The sequence below is a fragment of the Electrona antarctica genome, assembly GCF_951216825.1.
Source record: "Electrona antarctica genome assembly, chromosome: 2".
NCBI lineage: Eukaryota > Metazoa > Chordata > Actinopteri > Myctophiformes > Myctophidae > Electrona > Electrona antarctica.
In genome coordinates, this window is record NC_136807.1 from 39,497,046 (window position 1) to 39,516,261 (window position 19,216).

The 19,216-nt window shown below is 45.4% G+C and overlaps 1 protein-coding gene across 1 annotated transcript in view; it reads left to right on the forward strand.

Moving 5' to 3' along the window:
* Positions 1-19,216, forward strand: part of lrp1ab (low density lipoprotein receptor-related protein 1Ab) — a 177,830-nt gene that overhangs the window by 58,486 nt on the left and 100,128 nt on the right. The window contains exon 6 of the mRNA XM_079517462.1: positions 1,302-1,559. Coding sequence (XP_079373588.1) covers positions 1,302-1,559 — 258 coding nt within the window. The remainder of the gene's footprint in view (positions 1-1,301; positions 1,560-19,216) is intronic.

Below are 19,216 nucleotides of genomic sequence, written 5' to 3' on the forward strand. Positions count from 1 at the left end.
CCCGACTCTGGATTTATCTCGTCGAATCAGAGTTTAATGCGACTCGTCGACGAGTCGTGTTCATATAGAAAATAGGTATTTGTGACCTTATTAGAGGTTACAATTCATTGCAAGTCAGAAACGTTCAATGCTGCTTTAGAGCACATTTCATAGTGAAGTGCAACAGAGCCATATGAATATGTTTTGCACACTTTCAGGGGACAGTTCTACACTGTATAATCACACACACACACACACACACACACACACACACACACACACACACACACACACACACACACACACACACACACACACACACACACACACACACACACACAGGCCAAAGTCAAACGTAAACCCCAAAAAGCCAAACGTAAACCAAAAGTGCAACTCTAAATTAACAGTTATTTTGTTTTTGCGGTTTGAGACGGCGCTCTTGCTTGATCTCATTTGCATGCTGCGGCTCCCCCACTAATGCCGTTCCGAGCCTATTATTTACTGGAGAGAGATTTGTAACGGCTTTACAAAGGAACGTGTGTGACCTTCACTCCTCTCTTTACTCCCTCTAACCTTCTGTTTCTCATCTGCCTCGTTTGTTTCATCACCTCTTTGTCCTTGTTCTGCCTCGCCCCGCTCCCTCTTTCTTCTCTACCACTTAACCCCTATATGCTTTGTTTTTAACGTCACGTGGCGATGGTAGCCTGGTCGACTGCACAAGCTCGCACAAGCAAACACGTTGCATACGTGGCGCAATGCGTCGCATTGTGAGCTTGAATATCTGCTGTTTCCGCCAAATGTTCATCTATTCTGTCAGAATGTTCGCCATTCTCCCTGAATGTTCTCTATTCTCCCTGAATCTTCTCTATTCTTATTTTTCGCCAAATGTTCGTGCACACTTTTTACTGTCATGACATGCCCAGAATCGGGAGGTTCAGGTGGTGAATGTCTCCTCATATCTCTCTCTCTCTCTCTCTCTTTCACTCTCTCTGTATTTCTCCCTCTTTCTTATCGGTTGTCTAAAGCATGTACTGTATTTGAGTCAAATCTTCTTGAATGGGTAGGAATGTGCTGATGTCTGTCTGAGTGTAAACAGAATGTTAATGAAGGCTCTGGTTAAAGGTCTTTCTTTCTCTGTATCTCTCTCCTCTTCATCCTCCTCTCCCGCCTTTCTATCTCCATCCTCCCTCTCACTTTCTCTCTCTCTCATTCTCTGTATTTCTCTTCTCTCTCTCTCCATCTCTCCCCTCCACTCTCTCTGTCTCTCCCCCCCACTCTCTCTCTCTCCCCCTCTCTCTCTCTCTCTCCCTCTCTCTCCCCAGACCCAGTGGAACGGCTGCCCATGTTGCTGATCACCAACCTCCATGACATCCGCTGCACGTCTCTGAGCGGCGTGGCGTCTCGGCTGGCCATCGCCACCAAGCAGACCATGGCCATGGACTTCATGTACGCCCAGGAGACCGTGTGCTGGATCGACGTGGGCGACACGCCCGCCGCCACGCAGCTCAAGTGCGCCAGCATCCCCGACCTCAAGACCGTCGGCGACATCCGCACCATCAACATCTCCCTCAGCCTGCATCGTGAGTAGGGCATCATGGGTAAAACACACACTGTGGGGGTGCCCGGTGGCCTAGTGGTCCAGGCGCATGCAAATGGTAAATGGTGCATTTATATAGCGCCTTTATCCAAGGCGCTTTACATAGATTGTGCATTACATTCACCCATTCACACACACATTCATACACCGATTGCGGTGGAAGCCATGCAAGGTACCAACTTGCACATCGGGAGCAATTTGGTGTCTTGCCCAAGGACACTTCGACAGGAGGAGCCGGGATTCGAACCGCCGACCCATGGATCATTGGACGACCTGCTCTACCTCTTGAGCCACAGTTGCCCACATATAGGCTCTGGCCTGACAGCGTGTTGCGTGTTCCAGTCCCGTTCATGACGACCTTTGCTGCGTGTCTCTCCCATTCTCTCTCTCCCTCTTTCCTGTCAATCTTCACTTGAAACTATCAATAAAGGCAGAAAAGCCAAAAAACAAACAAAAAAACACACACACACACACACACACACTGTAATGGCAGGCCTGGGGCAATTAACAAAAAAAATCGTTGCAATGTTAACATTTTTTTGTTTTTTCGTGAATTTTCGCAATACTTGATCAGACTGACACAAAAGCCAAAAAAGGATCAAAAGTAGCAGATCGGCGAGCTTGAAGCGCTCGCTGGGTAGTATTGTACTTATTGCGGCCATAGGTCGCATTTACTATGAAAACTGGCATTTCCGTGTGTCACGTCACACCTCCATATATGGTCGCGCCTCGTGACATCACGCCTCCATATATGGTCTTGGTCACGCCTCGTGACATCACGCCTCCATCTCCATATATGGAGCTGACCTGTTCTGACATTCCATATGTTGATCCTACCCCACCTGTCCTTCCTCTTCGACGTCTCCCTTTTGACTGATACCTGTCCATTCAAACTCTAGACGGGCCCGCTCCAAAGTTATTGGTGCAGCCGCAACCGGCAGGCGGCAGCCGACGAAAACTAGAGTTCTCAACAGGCCCGAAACTTACGGCCCGGCCCTACCTGGGCCCTCATCAAACCCTGTACACTCAAGACACTGCCCTCGCTGCCACCCTTAGATCTCCATATATGGAGCTGACCAGGTCTGTCATGCCATATGTTGATCTAACCTCATCAAACCCTGTACACTCAAGACACGCTCCATATAAGGCCAGACCTCATCAAACCCTGTACTCTCAAGACACTGCCCCCGCTGCCACCCTTAGATCTCCAAATATGGAGCTGACTTGTTCTGACATTCCTTATGTTGATCTGACCTCATCAAACCCTGTACACTCGAGACAAGCTTCATATATGGCCAGTACAGAATTCATTACATGTTGATCTGACCCCCCATGCCAAAGCACCAGCACTCGCCCAGCAGTCTGCTGTCACCCAGGCGGATCAAGGCTCGAGATTAACGGCGTCCCGACGTCCCGGGGCCTATAAAATATCTATTTGGGACTTAAATCTATCTCATTCGGGACGGTTTCGGGACTAGAGGAGTTTTTACACTGAAAAGGTGCATGTCGTGTGCAGCGATGTGCAGCATGAGACTAGCAGCGCTGCTGAGACTTTTTGCACTGTCTGCAGTGCCGTCAGTCAGACAAGTTGACAACAACAACACACCACCATTCACCCAAAGGAATCAAGAAGCCGCTTATATTGCTTTTGCCCCATGGATGGGACATTTACATTTAAAAACTATCGGTTGGAAGCTTGGAAGCGTCGTGTGTGCTATAGCGGAGGGAAATGTTCCATATGGACACGGGGCTACCGCTACACTACACCAACGTTAGCTTCCATGCTAGGCTTGCTAGCTGCTTTAACATGTCTCGCATGGTCTCCCTCTGATAGAGCTACATTATAACGGTTTGAGAGGTTCCATATGGGGCTAATGGGGCCAAGTCAACTCCAAGTAGGAGTTGGACCCACGTCGTTCTTACTTTGAAGAGCCAAATATCTGTAATCGGATGTTACAATGACAAACTGCTGTGACAAACTGCCTCTCAATGTCGTTTCTGAGATACAGGGCTTTGAATGCAGGGCTTAGAATGGAAGTGGATGCGTGCACATTTTCAAAATGGCCGCGGCCAATGTCCTACTTGATGTTGTTGTGTTAGCTTTTGCTTAGATTAAAGAATGTAAACCCTGGAACACGAGAGTCTCGTGTTTGGCGGGCTAGGGTACTAATTTAACCCTCCTTGTTCGCCGTTTCTGGCGGGCTTCGTGTTGAGTTGAAAACGGTTTTAATTCACCCAAAACATACTTTTTATAACCGAGGATCATATCGTTTAGAGAAATGAGCCGCAAATCAAGCTTGTTTTTAGTCCAAGAAGAAGAATCTAAAAGATTCTAAAAACTAAAAACTGCGTCCCCATAGATGGCATAAGCCGTCGGAATTTTCATTTCTCTTTTTTCCTATTTTTTCCCGGAACTGGAGTGTTATGATTGCGTACAGGATACAGTTGTGAAATGTAATCAATTGATATTTAAAAAAAGGCGTGAAAAGGCGCGCTGGGACTTCGGACCAGAAGGCGCCAAAAGGCACAATTTGCGCCGAATGAGTTAATCACAGCAGTAATATGACAGGGAGAGAAGGTCCACTCAACGTGTTGCGAGTGCCTGGCTCAAGGGCACAGCTATGACACTTGGCAAACGTAATAATTATTCCAGTCATACTGTACATGTCGGCGAACGGCGTGCCAAAAATCCATCTTCTGCCTCAGGAATTGAACCGTCAACTTGGAGGTTGCTTGCTAGCTCAGGGGAATTTACGGTGAGCAGCAATAAAAGCCCCCCATCTTAGAAATCTGCTTGTGGCAGCATAAAAGTAGCGAGCACGAAATGATGAGGTCAGCGTTATTCTTCCAAGAGGTTCCTCTTTAAAGAGAACAAGATTGCACTGACAGACCCACTACATCAACCTGTACAGCCATGCTGTGTGGAGGAGTTGACTTTCACAGATGGGATACACAAAAAAAAATAGCAGATCTTCAAGCTCACACACTGCTACTTACACTGCAGGGGTTTTCAACCCTTTTCATTTCAAGGTCCATTATTTATTTTGCGTTTGAGCCACGGACCACCATTTGATGAGATTTAGCCTCGCAGACCCGAAAATAAAGAATATTTTGTTATCGTTGGATAAGATTTTGTCCACAATTCCATGCTGTATTTTGTGGTACCATTAGGAGAGATAACAGGCAAATGCTAACAACACTTTTTTTTGGTAAATGAATGCCCTACAGTGTCAAATAGAAGCATCAAAAGTAGCAGATTCACAAGCTTGAAACACGGCGTGTTACTTTCTCTTTTTGGACATACAATTTAGGCATTTAGCAGACGCTCTTAATCTAGAGCGATTTACATTAAGCAATAACAAAAAGCATGGCAATACATCACATACATAAAAAGTAGTTATCATGAAACATGCGTAAGCTAAGAACGTAACAGTGGAGTATCTACACTATGAGGCTTCCACCTTCCACCCGACAGGGACGATATTATACTCATGGATGGAGCTGTTCTCAGGCCTAATGCTTAATGTGTTGTCGTGTATTCTTTTTTAAATGTCAGCTGTGTTTGATGCATTTCAACGTGCAATCCCCAATAATCCACATCCCATTATTGACTTGGAGCAGGGGGGACAACGGCTAGGTGATGGATGCTTCTGGTGAACTCCCTTCTGTCTCCGTAAATTATCCCATGTCCTGGAACGATGTTGTGGGAAATGGGTCTCTGTGTGCGTACGTGGGTGCGCGTCTGTGCATGCGCAGGAGGCTGCAGTATGCAACTTCACTGATAAACGATGACAAGTGAAATGTCTGGCCTGTGGTGTTAATGTCCTCTCTGCCGAAGGCACTGCAGTAACTCATAGATTTCTGTCTGTTTGGCAATGCATACGTACTCTCCTCTGACTGCACACTCGCGTATGTACGCACAGGGCAGTTCAGTTCCTGAACACTTTCCTTTAAAGCCAATAAGACCCGAGGCCCATTCTATAAATGGTAAATGGTGCATTTATATGGCGCCTTCATCCAAGGCGCTTTACATAGATTAGTGCATTCCATTCGCACACACATTCATACACCGATGGCGGCGGAAACCATGCAAGGCACCAACCAGCACACCAGGAGCAATTTGGGGTTCAGTGTCTTGCTCAAGGACACTTCGAAACTAAGTATGGGGGAGGGAGCCCATCCAGCCACTCTACCCCTGAGCCACCACCGCCTATAAAATGTCTACTAAATCAGTAGACATTTTTTTTCATTTCATGGACCCAAAACTATTTAAATAATTAAAATGATTTGGCCACTGACCCCATCTCAAAATATTTTTGTTCCAGGCAGGGAACCCCAGAAGCAAAGATTTGAGTTATAAATTATCACTTGAAAATAGATATTCAAAGATTTGCACACAACTTTTTTTATTTTTCAGAAATAGCAGATCTATCTATGAGCTTGTATATCTGCTATTTCTGTTTAAAATATGGTTAAACTGGTTAAAATCTAAAATGACATGATTTCTTGGTTTTAAAATCTAAAATTACTGATTTCCCTGTTTTTACTGGGTTAAGGCAGTGGTTCTCAAAGGGAGCGTTCCCCAGCAAAAGTAGTTAACACAATCCATGCCATTCTCGAGATATCTCGTGGAAAGCTATTAAACCCTTCTACGCCATTCACGAGACCACGAGATTTGATAAAAGAGCATTGATCCAGAATTAATAATATGTTTACCTTATTTTAGCTTCCGTCGCTAGCCACCGCTTGCTTCCATGGTAGAAACAGCTGAAATCCCAAATCTACAATCTCACTCATCACTTGGTGCCACTCTGCGAGCTCGTACATCTGCTATTTTTGACAATTAAAAAAAAATACAAATGATTTTCTTTCCTGATGTGGGGCCAAAAGAATATCAATTTACCACAAAAACATTTGAGAATTACTGCTTTAAAGGACAGTCATATAACGTAGATTATATCACTTGATTTATCACTGATTACAAGTCTGACAAGGTTTGTGTTTTGTTTGTGCCGGTTGACAGAGCAATTACGTCTCTGACAGGGGTGGGTAGGAATGTAGACAAAACATGAAAGTGAAGTGGGTGTGATCGTGTTCACATGTGTGCATGTTCCTATACGCGTGTGCGTGTGTGTGTGTGTGTTTGTGTGTGCGCGCGCGCGTCCATGTGTGCATGCACGCACGCACGCACGCGTGTGAAGTGTTCCCTTGAGAATTAGCCCCCGGGCATGGAAAGCAGACACGGGGAAAACAAGTGGTGAGGTTTAGGGTGTGTTATAGACTCTGTGAATGTGGGACACGAAACCCTTTTGCGATATGATGATTATGTGCTTGAGCTTCACAGCCACTTCAAACGAGGCCTCGGCATAATTACTGTCACTGCCGACACTTTTCGTGGGGAAAGCGCCAGAGCGGGCCGGGTCTCCAGACGGCTCGGTGGTGTTGTGTTGTTGGACCCCCAGACTTCCTGAAAGTGTGTTCTTTTCACTTGGAAGACCCTGCTGCGTTCATATAAGTGGCCTGTCCTGTCCCGTCCCGCCCTCGACTCCTGCATGCCATTATTTGGGGAAGCGCCGTGAGTCGACCTTCTGTTGACCTAACGGTGTAGTGGGGGTGGGGTGGGGGTAAGAATGAGTGACGGGTGGAACGACATGAGAAAGGTGTGTAGAACTGTGGTTCTCAGCCCTCCTTTTTTTTTACACAGTTTGATGTGCATTAGGCCAATGGTTCTCAAAGTGTCCTCAAAGAACCCCAGGCGGATGAAAAATATCAACATTTTCAGATCCGGGGCTGCGCCACCAAATATATCAATTTGGGGGTCCTTGGGACGAAAAAGATTGAATTGAATTAGAAAATGAGGGCAAGAGAGGGAGAGAAACGTGCGTGCGTGCGTGCGTGTGTGCGTGTGTGTGCGTGCGTGCACTCCGCAATGAGCAGCATGCTGAGATGACCTGAATGGACAAGACTTCAGGGAAAGAGTGGAATGTAGGAATTGTTGAGTCTGACATAACCTAGCCGGGGAATGTAAATACCATCTGCACACACACACACTATTTCTGCGTCTACTCTGGGCCTGTTACTTATTTTCCCTTTCATAAATCTGTTGTGTTGGTTGAGACGTTTCATGTCTTTATCGCAACACTCTTCCCGATTGTAAAACAATATTATATTATAATTTTGATTTCAATTATTATTTCTTAAATCTTGTAAAAAAAAAAGTTTACCCTGCCTATAATGACATGACCAAATTGGGACGCCCAAGGTTAATGTGTGTTAAGCCACTCTGCACAGAGGATCAGGTTTTTTGATGTGCTCCTCAGTGGTGGAAAGTAAGCTGCTATTATAAGCAATAATATGTTTTAATTACCTTTCTTTTTTTCAGCAATGGGTAAAACGCTCCCAAAAAAATCTGTGACACATCTAGGGCCGCAATCTGCATTCAAAGATTTTCCTAGAAGCTTTGGGTGCGTTCGGAAATGCGCACCGTGAATGTGGTCAGTTTGTTGAGTGTGGTGGGCGGTGACGTCACAGTGTGCCTTATTTACGAACGACCACAGCTGTGACGCATTCACACCGCCGACACCGGACAACCCCAGCTTCAGGGTAGGGTCGCTCAGTGCGGGCACTCGGCACACCCGGTGCGCAGCACACTGGATTTTCGAACGACAACGCACCGAGTGCACTGAATAAACGAACGACAAGAGAGCACACCAGTGCGTTCAGGGCGCATTTCCGAACGCACCCTTTGTCATTGGTCGATTTGCCTGTCTACTTCCTGATTGGTTAATCATTTCGACCAGGTTTTTTTTCGACCAATGACAAAGCTTCTAGGAACATCTTTGAATACAGATTGTGGACCCTAGATGTGTCACAGAGACTACATTTTATTTGGGAGCATTCTACCCATTGATGAAAAAAGAAACATTCTGCATACTTTTAGTTCTTTAAGTACATTTTGATGCCAATACTTTTTTCTTTTGTACTTACTCATTTAGAATTATTTCACTTGTAACAGAGTATTTCTAGTACATTGCAATGTTGTTACCTTTACTTAAAGGGCCACTTCACCCCTTTAAACAACCCCCTTTGTACCTGGAACAGCATATTTTCAGATGGGGTCCAAATAAATACAGATAATTTCTGGGGTCCTTGACAGGAAAATGTTGACATAGAAACCGTTTTTTCAGAAAACGGTCAGAATTTACAAGGCATTTGTAGAATCGTCCTGGGGTCTAAATGGGTTAAGTACTTCTTCCACCACTGTTCCTCCTGGTAATAAATAATACATAGTTGGTGTCCATACTAGCGTGTCCTAAACCCATGAAAGCTGGTGCTCAGGTGCGCCCCGCAATGGAAACCCAAAAAATAAGAGGGCCAGATGCAGCATCATCATCCCTAGATGGATGTGGGCTCGGCCCTGTGCTGTGGAGCGACCGGAGCAGACGGAGTGATTTATTGGTTCTGGAGAGGGGGGGAAAGAAAGAGAGAGGGAGATGGAGAGAGAGAGAGAGAGAGAGGGGGAGAGAGGGAGAGGGAGGGGGGGGGGGGGGGAGAGAAGAGAGAGAGAGAGAGAGAGAGGGAGAGGGAGAGAGGGAGAGGGAGAGGGAGAGGGAGAGGGAGAGGGAGAGGGAGAGGGAGAGAGAGGGAGAGAGAGAGAGGGGGAGAGCAGATGAACAGACCAAAAGTTCCAGATGTGGCTTCGCTTCGTCTCCCTGCGAGTGTGAATCCCCCGTCTGGAAAGATGAAAGGGCAGCGGGGTCTCTCTCTCCTATCGTTGTCTCTGTGGCCTCAAAGCCAGACTCCACAGCGGGGACCAACCTCCCTCCCTCACTCACTCTCTCTTCTCTCTCTCTCTCTCTCTCTCTCTCTCTCTCTCTCTCTCTCTCTCCTCTCTCTCTCTCTCTCTCTCTCTCTCTCTCTCCCTCTCTCCCTCCCCTTCATATTGATGTTGCTGTCAGGCAGAAACCTCTTATCTCCAGATTTTAACTTTTCGTGTGTTTTTCCCTGTAATTAAGGCCCAGGCCACACGTATCTGGATCTTTTGCTAAACACACATTATTTTGTGCGTTTGGGCCTTTCAGCCACACGCAAACAGCGTTTTCGGCCACTCAAACGGAGGTTTTTGGAAACGGATAAATCAGTGGAGCTGTGTAGTCATGCGAAACAGAGCTTTTGAGAAACAATGATGTCACCGCTATTAGCACATATCATTTTTACTATAATTAGGTGAGAAATGCAGCTTGTGCCTGCATGGAAACTACACGGATATCTATCCAATTGTTCATGTCATATCACTGTTAACAACTTTAAAACGTATCATATGTTGCATCAACTGCAGCGAGCAAAGGCTCTGTTCTGCTGCATCCAATAATACATATATCAGCCTACTAGTCCAGTGCGGACTGGTGATTTAATTTGTATTGGTGCCGAGTGCGAAGCTTGAACAATATGTTAATTGCGGACTGCTACAGATAAACTGTAGTCTGTGGATATAGCATGGTCATGGAGGGGAGAGAGAGGGGGTGCAGAGAGAGAGAGAGGTGTGAATGGTGAGAAGAAAGTATACAGTGGGTCGCCGTGTGCTGCTGCGCATATGGCTCTCTCCTGTTTAGGTAATAAAGGGCGCACTCTTGACTGCATTTGTCACTGTGCCTGCATGCCGACAATGCGCGTGCGTGTGAACTTTTATTAGTCTACATTATAACGTGACATTTATTATACACCTCGAAAATATAGCCACTCTACAAGCTCACAAGTGGTTGTGGACACTTCTATAGGTCTGTCTGACTGAAGAAACATGTTCCACTTCCACTCACAATTTAGGTGGCTTTTAAAATGCGGTACTTATTCATTCATTAAAAAATATGATTGGCACCTCATAAGTGTAAATATAAAATCAAGTACAATTGAAACCCGCTACTGCAGTGATTTTATCCTGTGTTCAATGCGTTTCTGCGTTTGGGTGTGGACTCAGATATCTCTGTCGTATGGGCAGGGATTCTTTCTAAAACGGAGGGCGAAAATATCCGTTTTGCAAAAGATCCAGAGTAGTGGCCTGGGCCTTAAATTACAGCTGCACACAAAAGCATCAAAAGTAGCAGATCTTCAATTCTTCTGCTTATTGTTTTTATTATTATTATCAGGCATATAGACAATGCAATGCAATATTTATGCATAACATAGCATCATACTTCACAATACAACATTTCACATTGCCTCCCTAGCAATCTGAGAACCCATTGGCAAAACAAAAGGAAAAACAGTCAACAGTCTGTCTAGTGCAGTGGTTCCCAAACTTCTTCATGTCAAGGACTCCCAAATGGACACTAACCCCCATTTGAAAAGATATGCCAGAGACCCTCATAAGAGAAGACACCCAGTTTGATATGCATTAGGCTACGGAGCCCCATTTAATAGCATTTCTATCTCTGAGACCCAGATTTATATTGTAAAATCTAAGTGTATTTAACTCTGAGTGTACAAATGGAACCAAATGGACCCCATTTGTACACTCTCTGAGTTACAGGCCCATACGCGTCCATTTGGTTTCTATAACTATCATTTAGCTGGGGACCCCCTGGAACTCCCTCAAGGACCCCTAGGGGTCCCCGTACCCCACTTTGGGAACCACTGCCCTAGTGATACAGCAGCAATAAAAAGGAAATTAAGAAAAGTAAAAAAAACAAACAAACATCTAATTTAGATCTGCTACTTTGATGCCTTTGAATTTGAATCCTGATTCCTGAACAGCAACAGTTTTGGACATGTGATGTTTCCCCCCCTTCGACAGAGACCATCATTTATTTTACTCCTTTTTTTTCTTCCACTTTCCCCTCGGTCAACGCCCTGGTTACTTCCTATGTCATCCTTGCTTTTATTTGTACGATGGCCTTCCGCTGCAGACAGACAGTCGCCCTCACTGAGGTTCAGCCCGTAATGCCTCTGGAGGCCTTTTTTAATAGGGGTCAAATGTTAAAGCACCGCTTTAACATTTCATACTTAGTTGTTTCCCCCGAAAATAGCACCGAGCTACAAGCTCCACGGCTTCACGAGCAGAGCCATAGAGTAAGACAGAGTTACGAAAACTCTGTTCACTTCATGGGCCAGTCCAATGGCGGCTCTCCTATATAGACTTCTATTGAGAATGGGGACAACAAATAGGGACAAGTCCTGGACCGGAAGTAGGCAGGCATGCATTGGGCCCAGGCAACAGCCCAGCTGTAATGATCTTAAATCCCTTTATTTTAGATTGTTTTGTAGTAATCGTACAACATAAACATTACAGAGACTTTCGTTGTTACTGTACAATACTTTAAAAGAGTTGGCATGTTGCACACATGCCTAAAATTGCTCTTATTTGCGCCGCCCTCGTTGAAAACAATGTATTTCAAACTCCAGCTTGTCCCTCTCCAGGCTGCATGAACAGCACTCGAGCGCTCGGTTTCTTCCCCCTCAATATAGTAACTCTTCTATTAGATGGCTCTGGTCGCGAGGAGCCTTTTGTAGATCTGGTCTTTACGGTGCGTGACTCTGGCGTGAAGTATAGATGGAAAATAAATCAACTGGGGACCTGGAAATATCTGATCTACAAAACAATGGCCTTGAGAGGTCACATAATTATTTGTGTGTAATTCCAGCCAGGGTCTAGTGTGCATGATGAAGTTTATAGTAGGGGCACCGTGATGTTTTCACATGTGGAAACCCCTCAAACTGCTCCAACTCCTGTGAAAATGGAGGAACTACACCTAGACCAGTGGTAGACCTTTTCTAGACTAGGGGCCGTGTTCATTTTCAGAATAATGTTTAATTTAATGATCAATCACTCTTCTTCTGGCCCTGATCAGTCTCAAGTCAAGTATATCATGTTACAGTAACGTAGTATATTTTAAGCTCCTGTTTACCGCTAATTTATCGCAACGAAAACTACTTTTTTAAGATTTTAAAGAAACACCAACCATGTTCTCCTCCATAGTTTAATTAATGTTAATTAATGTTATATATCCATACATAGAAATGAATACCAACACTCACTTTATATCCAGTAGGATTCCTGTTTTTATTTTGGGGTTTCCCCCAGCAGCAAACACAGACGTTTCGGCTCGGAGGCCTTCCTCAGCGTAAATCACGCACATACATACATACTGTACATGTTTACGTTGAGTTACTCAACTGAGTGCTTGCTTCCTCTCTTCTTTTCATATATCCACACATAGAATCTTTTGCCAACTCATTGGGGGCCAACTAGCTATATCCTCATGGCTCCGCATGGCCCACAGGTTGAGAAAATACACTGACATAGACATAGTACACCATCTGAGTTGTAGTAGGTCCATGAGTAAATATAGAGGACAGCTTTGTAGGTAAGTAGGTGTTCCACTTCTGTCTGTGTGTGACTGTGTGTGTGTGTGTGTGTGTGTGTGTGTGTGTGTGTGTGTGTGTGTGTGTGTGTGTGTGTGTGTGTGTGTGTGTGTGTGTGTGTGTGTGTGTGTGTGTGTGTGTGTGTGTGTGTGTGTGTGTGTGTGTGTGTGTGTGTGTGTGTGTGTGTGTGTTGAATGAGGACAGGAAGTGTGGCAGGGGTTCTGGAACCTGGGGGGGTGGGGGGGGGGGGGGGGTGGAGGAGAAATGGGTGGGGTTCATTCAACCTTCTCAGCAAACATTCCATTTACCAGAAACGAAACCAGAGAGAGAGAGATGGGGAGAGAGAGACAGAGAGACATACAGTACAAATCGATTTTAATTTCAAGAATCGAAGTACAGTATATCGATATTTATACGGCAACATATCGTATCGTTTGACTTTGTATCGTATCGCAGTGCAAATAATCGGTATCGAATAGTTTTGCAATGCCAATAATTGCACTTTTGAAAAGTACTTTTGCGTCGTTTTTAGCAATTCTAAGAAGAAAAAGTAAAAAGAGGGGTTTAATTACTTTTCCATTCAATATCGCTACACTTGGATGATTAATGTGTGCTTTCTCTGTGTTCATGTCACGGTGCGGGTTTTTCCATGTGTTCAAAAATAAATATATAAACAATGCCCATGTATTTGCGAGAGAATCACTGTGTTTACTGCACTATCCACATGTTTCACAAATTATTTAATTTCCTTGCTAAATAGTTATTGTATCTATTTTAAATCGTTGTATCGTACCGCCACGAATTAACCAATATCGTCCATGTATCGTATTCGTATCGTCAACTGTATCGTGGTACGTATCGTATCGCTGTTAAAATTTATCGTTACACCCCCACTTCCCACACATTACACCCCTCCCCCAAAAAATCTAAACAAAACATAAAAAAACGAAGTTTTAAAGCATGACTAATAACAAAAGAGTCCCATAGCAGCTGGGTTGATGTACTGCAATGTGCAACCAGCAGCAGCAAGATTTGCGAGCTGTTGTGACAGGAGAAGGTCGTCCACCATGAAGACTGTCAATCGTTATGATTCGTCATTCGTCAGTCCATGGAACAACAGGACGGACGGAGCATAGATCAATTGGACATACTCCAGTAACCCATTCAGGATGTCGGGAACCCCTTTTGGTGTTTTAAGCATTAGGTTATACTTTAGCTATTGAAAAATAGCAGATCTACAAGCTCATAGCGCGGCACTGAGTGCTTGTAGATCTGCTATTTTTGGAAAATCGTGAAAATGTGGGCGCAAATTTGGAATATATATATATATTCTTTCAGAGCGAATTTTGATGGGGGGTCGGAGGCCAAATACATATAATTCTAGGGGTCCTTGACATGAAATAGTTTGAGAACCGCTGACATAGAAACATAGGTTTTGTCAGAAAACTGTCATGATTTAGAAGACATTAGAATCGAAATGGGTTAAAGTAAAAGTACCTCAAAATGTAACAATACTTGAGTAAATCTACTTAGTTACGTTCTGCCACTTCCCTTCCTCCCCCTCCCCCTCCTGGATACCACGGGGGGCTCCACGAAGCCAGGAGTTCCCAAAGTGGGGTCCGGGGAGTCGGGACCCCCAGGGGTCCTTGAGGGAGTTCCAGGGGGTCCCCAGCTAAATGATAGTTTGGAACCAAATGGACCCTATATGGGTCTGTAACTCTGAGAGTGTACACTATCAGAGTTAAATTAACATACTGTAGATTTTACAATGTAAATTGGGGGCCCCATTGAAATGTCATGGGGGTCAGTACGTGGCCTAATGCATGTCACACTGGGGGTCCTTGATAATAAAATGGTTGAGAATCACTGCTAGAGCCGTAAAGAATCTTCTCTTATGGGGGGTCCCTGGCATATCTGTTCAAATAGGGGTCTGCGGGCTAATGCGTGTCAATTTGGGGGTCCTTGACATGAAAAAGGTTTGGGAACCACTGCACTGCACCACTGTGTTGCACAACCCCTCCACCCCAGTCAGGAGAACGAAGGTTGCACAACTGGCCCTCCTGCTCTCTCTATCCGAGTCTAATCAATGCCTTGTGCGGCCCGTTGCTTCCAGCTGGAACTCTTTAGAGGAGGAGGAGGAGGGCTGTGGAGGTTTTTAGAGCCCATACCAATGGGAGTATCACGATTCCTCGCTCCGTGGCCAACTTTCCTTTTGTCAGAATCTCCCCTCCACGGGTTCTGATGCTTGTGAAAGTGCCCCCTCCCCCCATCCCCCCTCCCCCCTCCTGTCCTCGCGGACGTGTGTTTTTATTAGAATCCTGTATTTACAGTTGCCTCCCTTTGGAACATGAGATGGCCAATATGCCGCTGATTGTCGGTGATTGATTTCCTGCTTGGAGTCGCACCAGGGGTTTTAATGTTGTTTGTGAAATATGCCCCCCACCCCCCCACCCCACACTTGCTGACAGGACGGAGACGATATTATTGCAGACCGGGTAAAATCCACCAAAGGTAGCCCAGGAATGCTTTCATAGACCTGTTATTTCAAGCTGTTATGCTATACTCATAGAAACATTTTTTTTCCTTTCCATTCGTTCCTTGTTCTCTTTTTTGGGGGGCGGGAGTGATGATTACGCTCTTTATTTCTGTCCCCTCTTTCTCCCTCTCTGTGTCTCTCAATTCTTCCATCCTGCCCAGCCCCCCCCCCCCCCCCCCCCCCCACACACACACACACACACACTTTGTTCACTTCTCATTATACTGCAGAACCAAAGCATCGGTTCCATGTGGGTCGGGCCTTTTGAACCTCTGAGGATGTCGTGGGGGTGGGTGGAGAGAGGGGGGGGGGGGGGGGGGGGTACATTAGGCCCAGATGTCTGCATGCTATGCTATGTCGTGGAACCAGCAGCTCTGTGTCTGTTTCTGAGTAGCATGGTTGCCAGCGCTGGGGCCTCCATCCCAGAGGCCTGTGTTTTTGTCGAGAGAGAGGGATTGGGAGGGGGGGAGAGAGAGAGGGGCTGGAGAGAGAGGGGCTGGGAGGGGGGGAGAGAGAGAGAGAGAGGGGCTGGAGAGAGAGAGGGAGAGAGAGAGGGGCTGGAGAGAGAGAGAGAGAGAGGGGGGGGGGATGGAGAGAGAGAGAGAGAGATTGCTGCAAATGTATTATATAAGTGAAAAAACATTTAAATACTGCTGTCAACTTTCAAAGTATAAAGCTCACGTCTGCTATATGGATGTATAACTATCTCTGCTAGAAAATGCACAATCTTTTTATAGTTTCACAAGATAGTATTACTCAGGTGTGTATTTGTACATACATTGTTTTATCTTGATTGTCTTGTTCCACTGTTGCTTTGGCAATGTAAAAACTTACGTTTTCTCATGCCAATAAAGCTCCTTTGAATTGAATTGAAAATTGAGAGAGAGAGAGAGAGAGAGAGGAGAGAGAGAGCGAGCCCAGGGCCATCTCTGTACGGAGTGCGAATCCCAACATCAAAGTTGTTCTGTGGATTAGCTGGAGGAGGGAACCGTGGCAGTTTCAGTGACTTTGATACTGTGTGTGTGTGTGTGTGTGTGTGTGTGTGTGTGTGTGTGTGTGTGTGTGTGTGTGTGTGTGTGTGTGTGTGTGTGTGTGTGTGTGTGTGTGTGTGTGTGTGTGTGTGTGTGTGTGTGTGTGTGTGTGTGTGTGTGTGTGTGTGTGCGCGCACTGTGTGTGTGTGTGTGTGTGTGTGGACAGTGTATTAAGAGTGCCCCTCCGAGAGGAAGCACCGTGGCAGCTGTTAAAACACACGGCAGCATGGGAGGCTGTGCGCCTCGGAGCTCCTTCCCCGGCCACAGCTGGGTTCCTCTGTGGGCTTGCATCTCCCCCCCCCCCCAAAAAAAAACGCCCTCTCTCTCCTAGTCCTGGATAGTCTGCCATTGTCAGGGCGCTGTGGGGAAGTCAGCTGAGTGAATCGACTCTGTCGCCAACGCTAACAAGCATTAGCATTTCAAACCGCTTGACTCTCCCGCCCGCCCGTGTCCGGAATGGAGGTCTTCATCTGCGAGGCTTCCTCCTTTGATCTCCCTGGGAGTGGGATTGTGAAGCAGGAGAATTTATTTAGGCTTTATTTATGCGTAGTTGCGTGCCGGTGTCGCGCAATGAAACTGGCGCGATGTACAAAGCCCAAAACTTGGCGTTACACAATGCGTTGTGAGCTGGTAGATTGGCTATTTTGGGTTTGCGAGAAGGCGCGCGACCAAGTAGAACTCGCGCTTCAGGGTTTGGGTTCAATGCATCTACATATACTTAGTTTCAATGTACTGTACATAACTACACATGCAACTAGGCAAACCTTTCCTTTTTGGAAGACTTAAAAACAGTATCTTATACTCCAACATGCATACAATATAAACTCCATTTAATTGTATGAGTCTTCTATGTCTCTGTAGCTCAAATGATTTGTGTTAAATTGTCCAGAGTCAAGCCATATAATCAGAAATACCTTGAAAAGACCGAAGGACCCCTTAACAGTGTTTTGGACAACTTAACCTGACTGATATATTGCTTCCTTGACTTGGACGTTCTTTCTTGACAGAATGACCCAAGGCCCGTCATTGATTTGAAAAACAGCCCGTAGAATAATTCAGCCTTCCATTTTTACATATCCTGATTCTCACCTCTTTAAGGGGAAATAGATGTGATGTAGCACCGATGTTGAATAAATATATACTTTGACCTCTGTGTTATTCAGAATCTTACTGTAGTGTATTGCCATTTTACTACAGCATATCCTACTACAGTACTTCATCCTGTGGTAGGTAGTGAAGGGTTAATGTCTGCTGTGCGTCTCCCTCCCCAGTGGGTGGTCATTGGGCCGTGTTCTGGGTCAGCTGTGCTGATTGAGGTTTAGATCAGACTCAGAGGGCTGGCCCTCAAACTCTTTTCTTCCCTCAGTCATTCATTTCCTTCTTTGTCCTTAACCAAAAACTGTTGTTGGTGACAGAAAGTAATGCTGCAAGTGGACCAAGACAACAGCACACCTAATTCATAATAACAATGCTCTCATTTACTATGAATACCTGCATTTCTGTGTGTCATGTCACACCTCCATATATGGTCACGCCTGGTGACATCACGCCTCCATATATGGTCACGCCTCGTGATGTTGATATTCGACAGGACAACTGCATATACAAGGCATGTCCTCGTGCAGACTAAAGTTGTAGAACTGGACAGTGGAAAGTACTGCTGTTCCAAATGCGACATAATCTTTTCAGACTTTAAATACAGAGTTGTACTGAAGATCAAAATAGAAGACTCTATAAGGACGAACAATGGGTGACGTGCTTCCAGAAAACCGCTGAGGTCCGTACAGTCACGTCCAGTCACTGTCTCTGGCAAAACTCAGACACAGATGGGGCTGCATTCAAAAACGTCTTTCAAAGAGTAACCTAGCTCGACCAGTCATGTCTTTATAAACAGAGTCAAGCTGGAGACATACATACAACGGTGACAATCAAGCGGACACCACAGTAATAGAAATCCGACCAGTGGCGGCCGAAAATGAAGGTCCGGCACTACTCCGGGTCCTAACTGGGGTGGCCTGAGGCCCCGTCTGGCCATTCCCAGCCGATGCCCTAATTCAATCCCTGTTAGAAGAAAAAGGAAAAGAAAAAAAGGTCCATATATGGGCATTCCCAGACGATGAACATAATCCCTGTTATGCCCACCCACCCGAGATTCCTGATGTCATCAATATTAAACCCATATATGGGAATGTCAATATATGAGCAAAAGGATGCACAGCACACTGGCCCTTGTGAGGTAATACTGTCTGAAAACGTTGGTGTTTTTCACAGAAACATGAAACATGGGTTTTTCAGAAAACTGTCCGGATTTAGAAGACTTTTGTAAAATCGTCCTCGGGTCTAAATGGGTTAACTAACTTTCTATCTCAAATCTCCCCTCTATCCCTATCTACTGTCTGTCTACTTTATTTGGATTATGCGGCCGTCACGCACTGGCATTTTGCACCTAATCCCATGTAGTTATTTTTCTCTTTGTTTTTTTTTTACTCAAAGCTATATCATGCACAGTATACATCTGCTGCTATGCTCACACACCTTTATACCATGTAAATATGTTGATTGTTTCGTATTTAGTTTTTGAGTGGTGCAGCCCCTCATTGCCGGCTGGGGCCGTCCGAGCACGGAAATAGCCTTTTTTCGCCACCAAGTGTCACTGTTGCGCAGCCTAACACACACACACACACACACAATGGGAACGAAACGATGGGAACGACG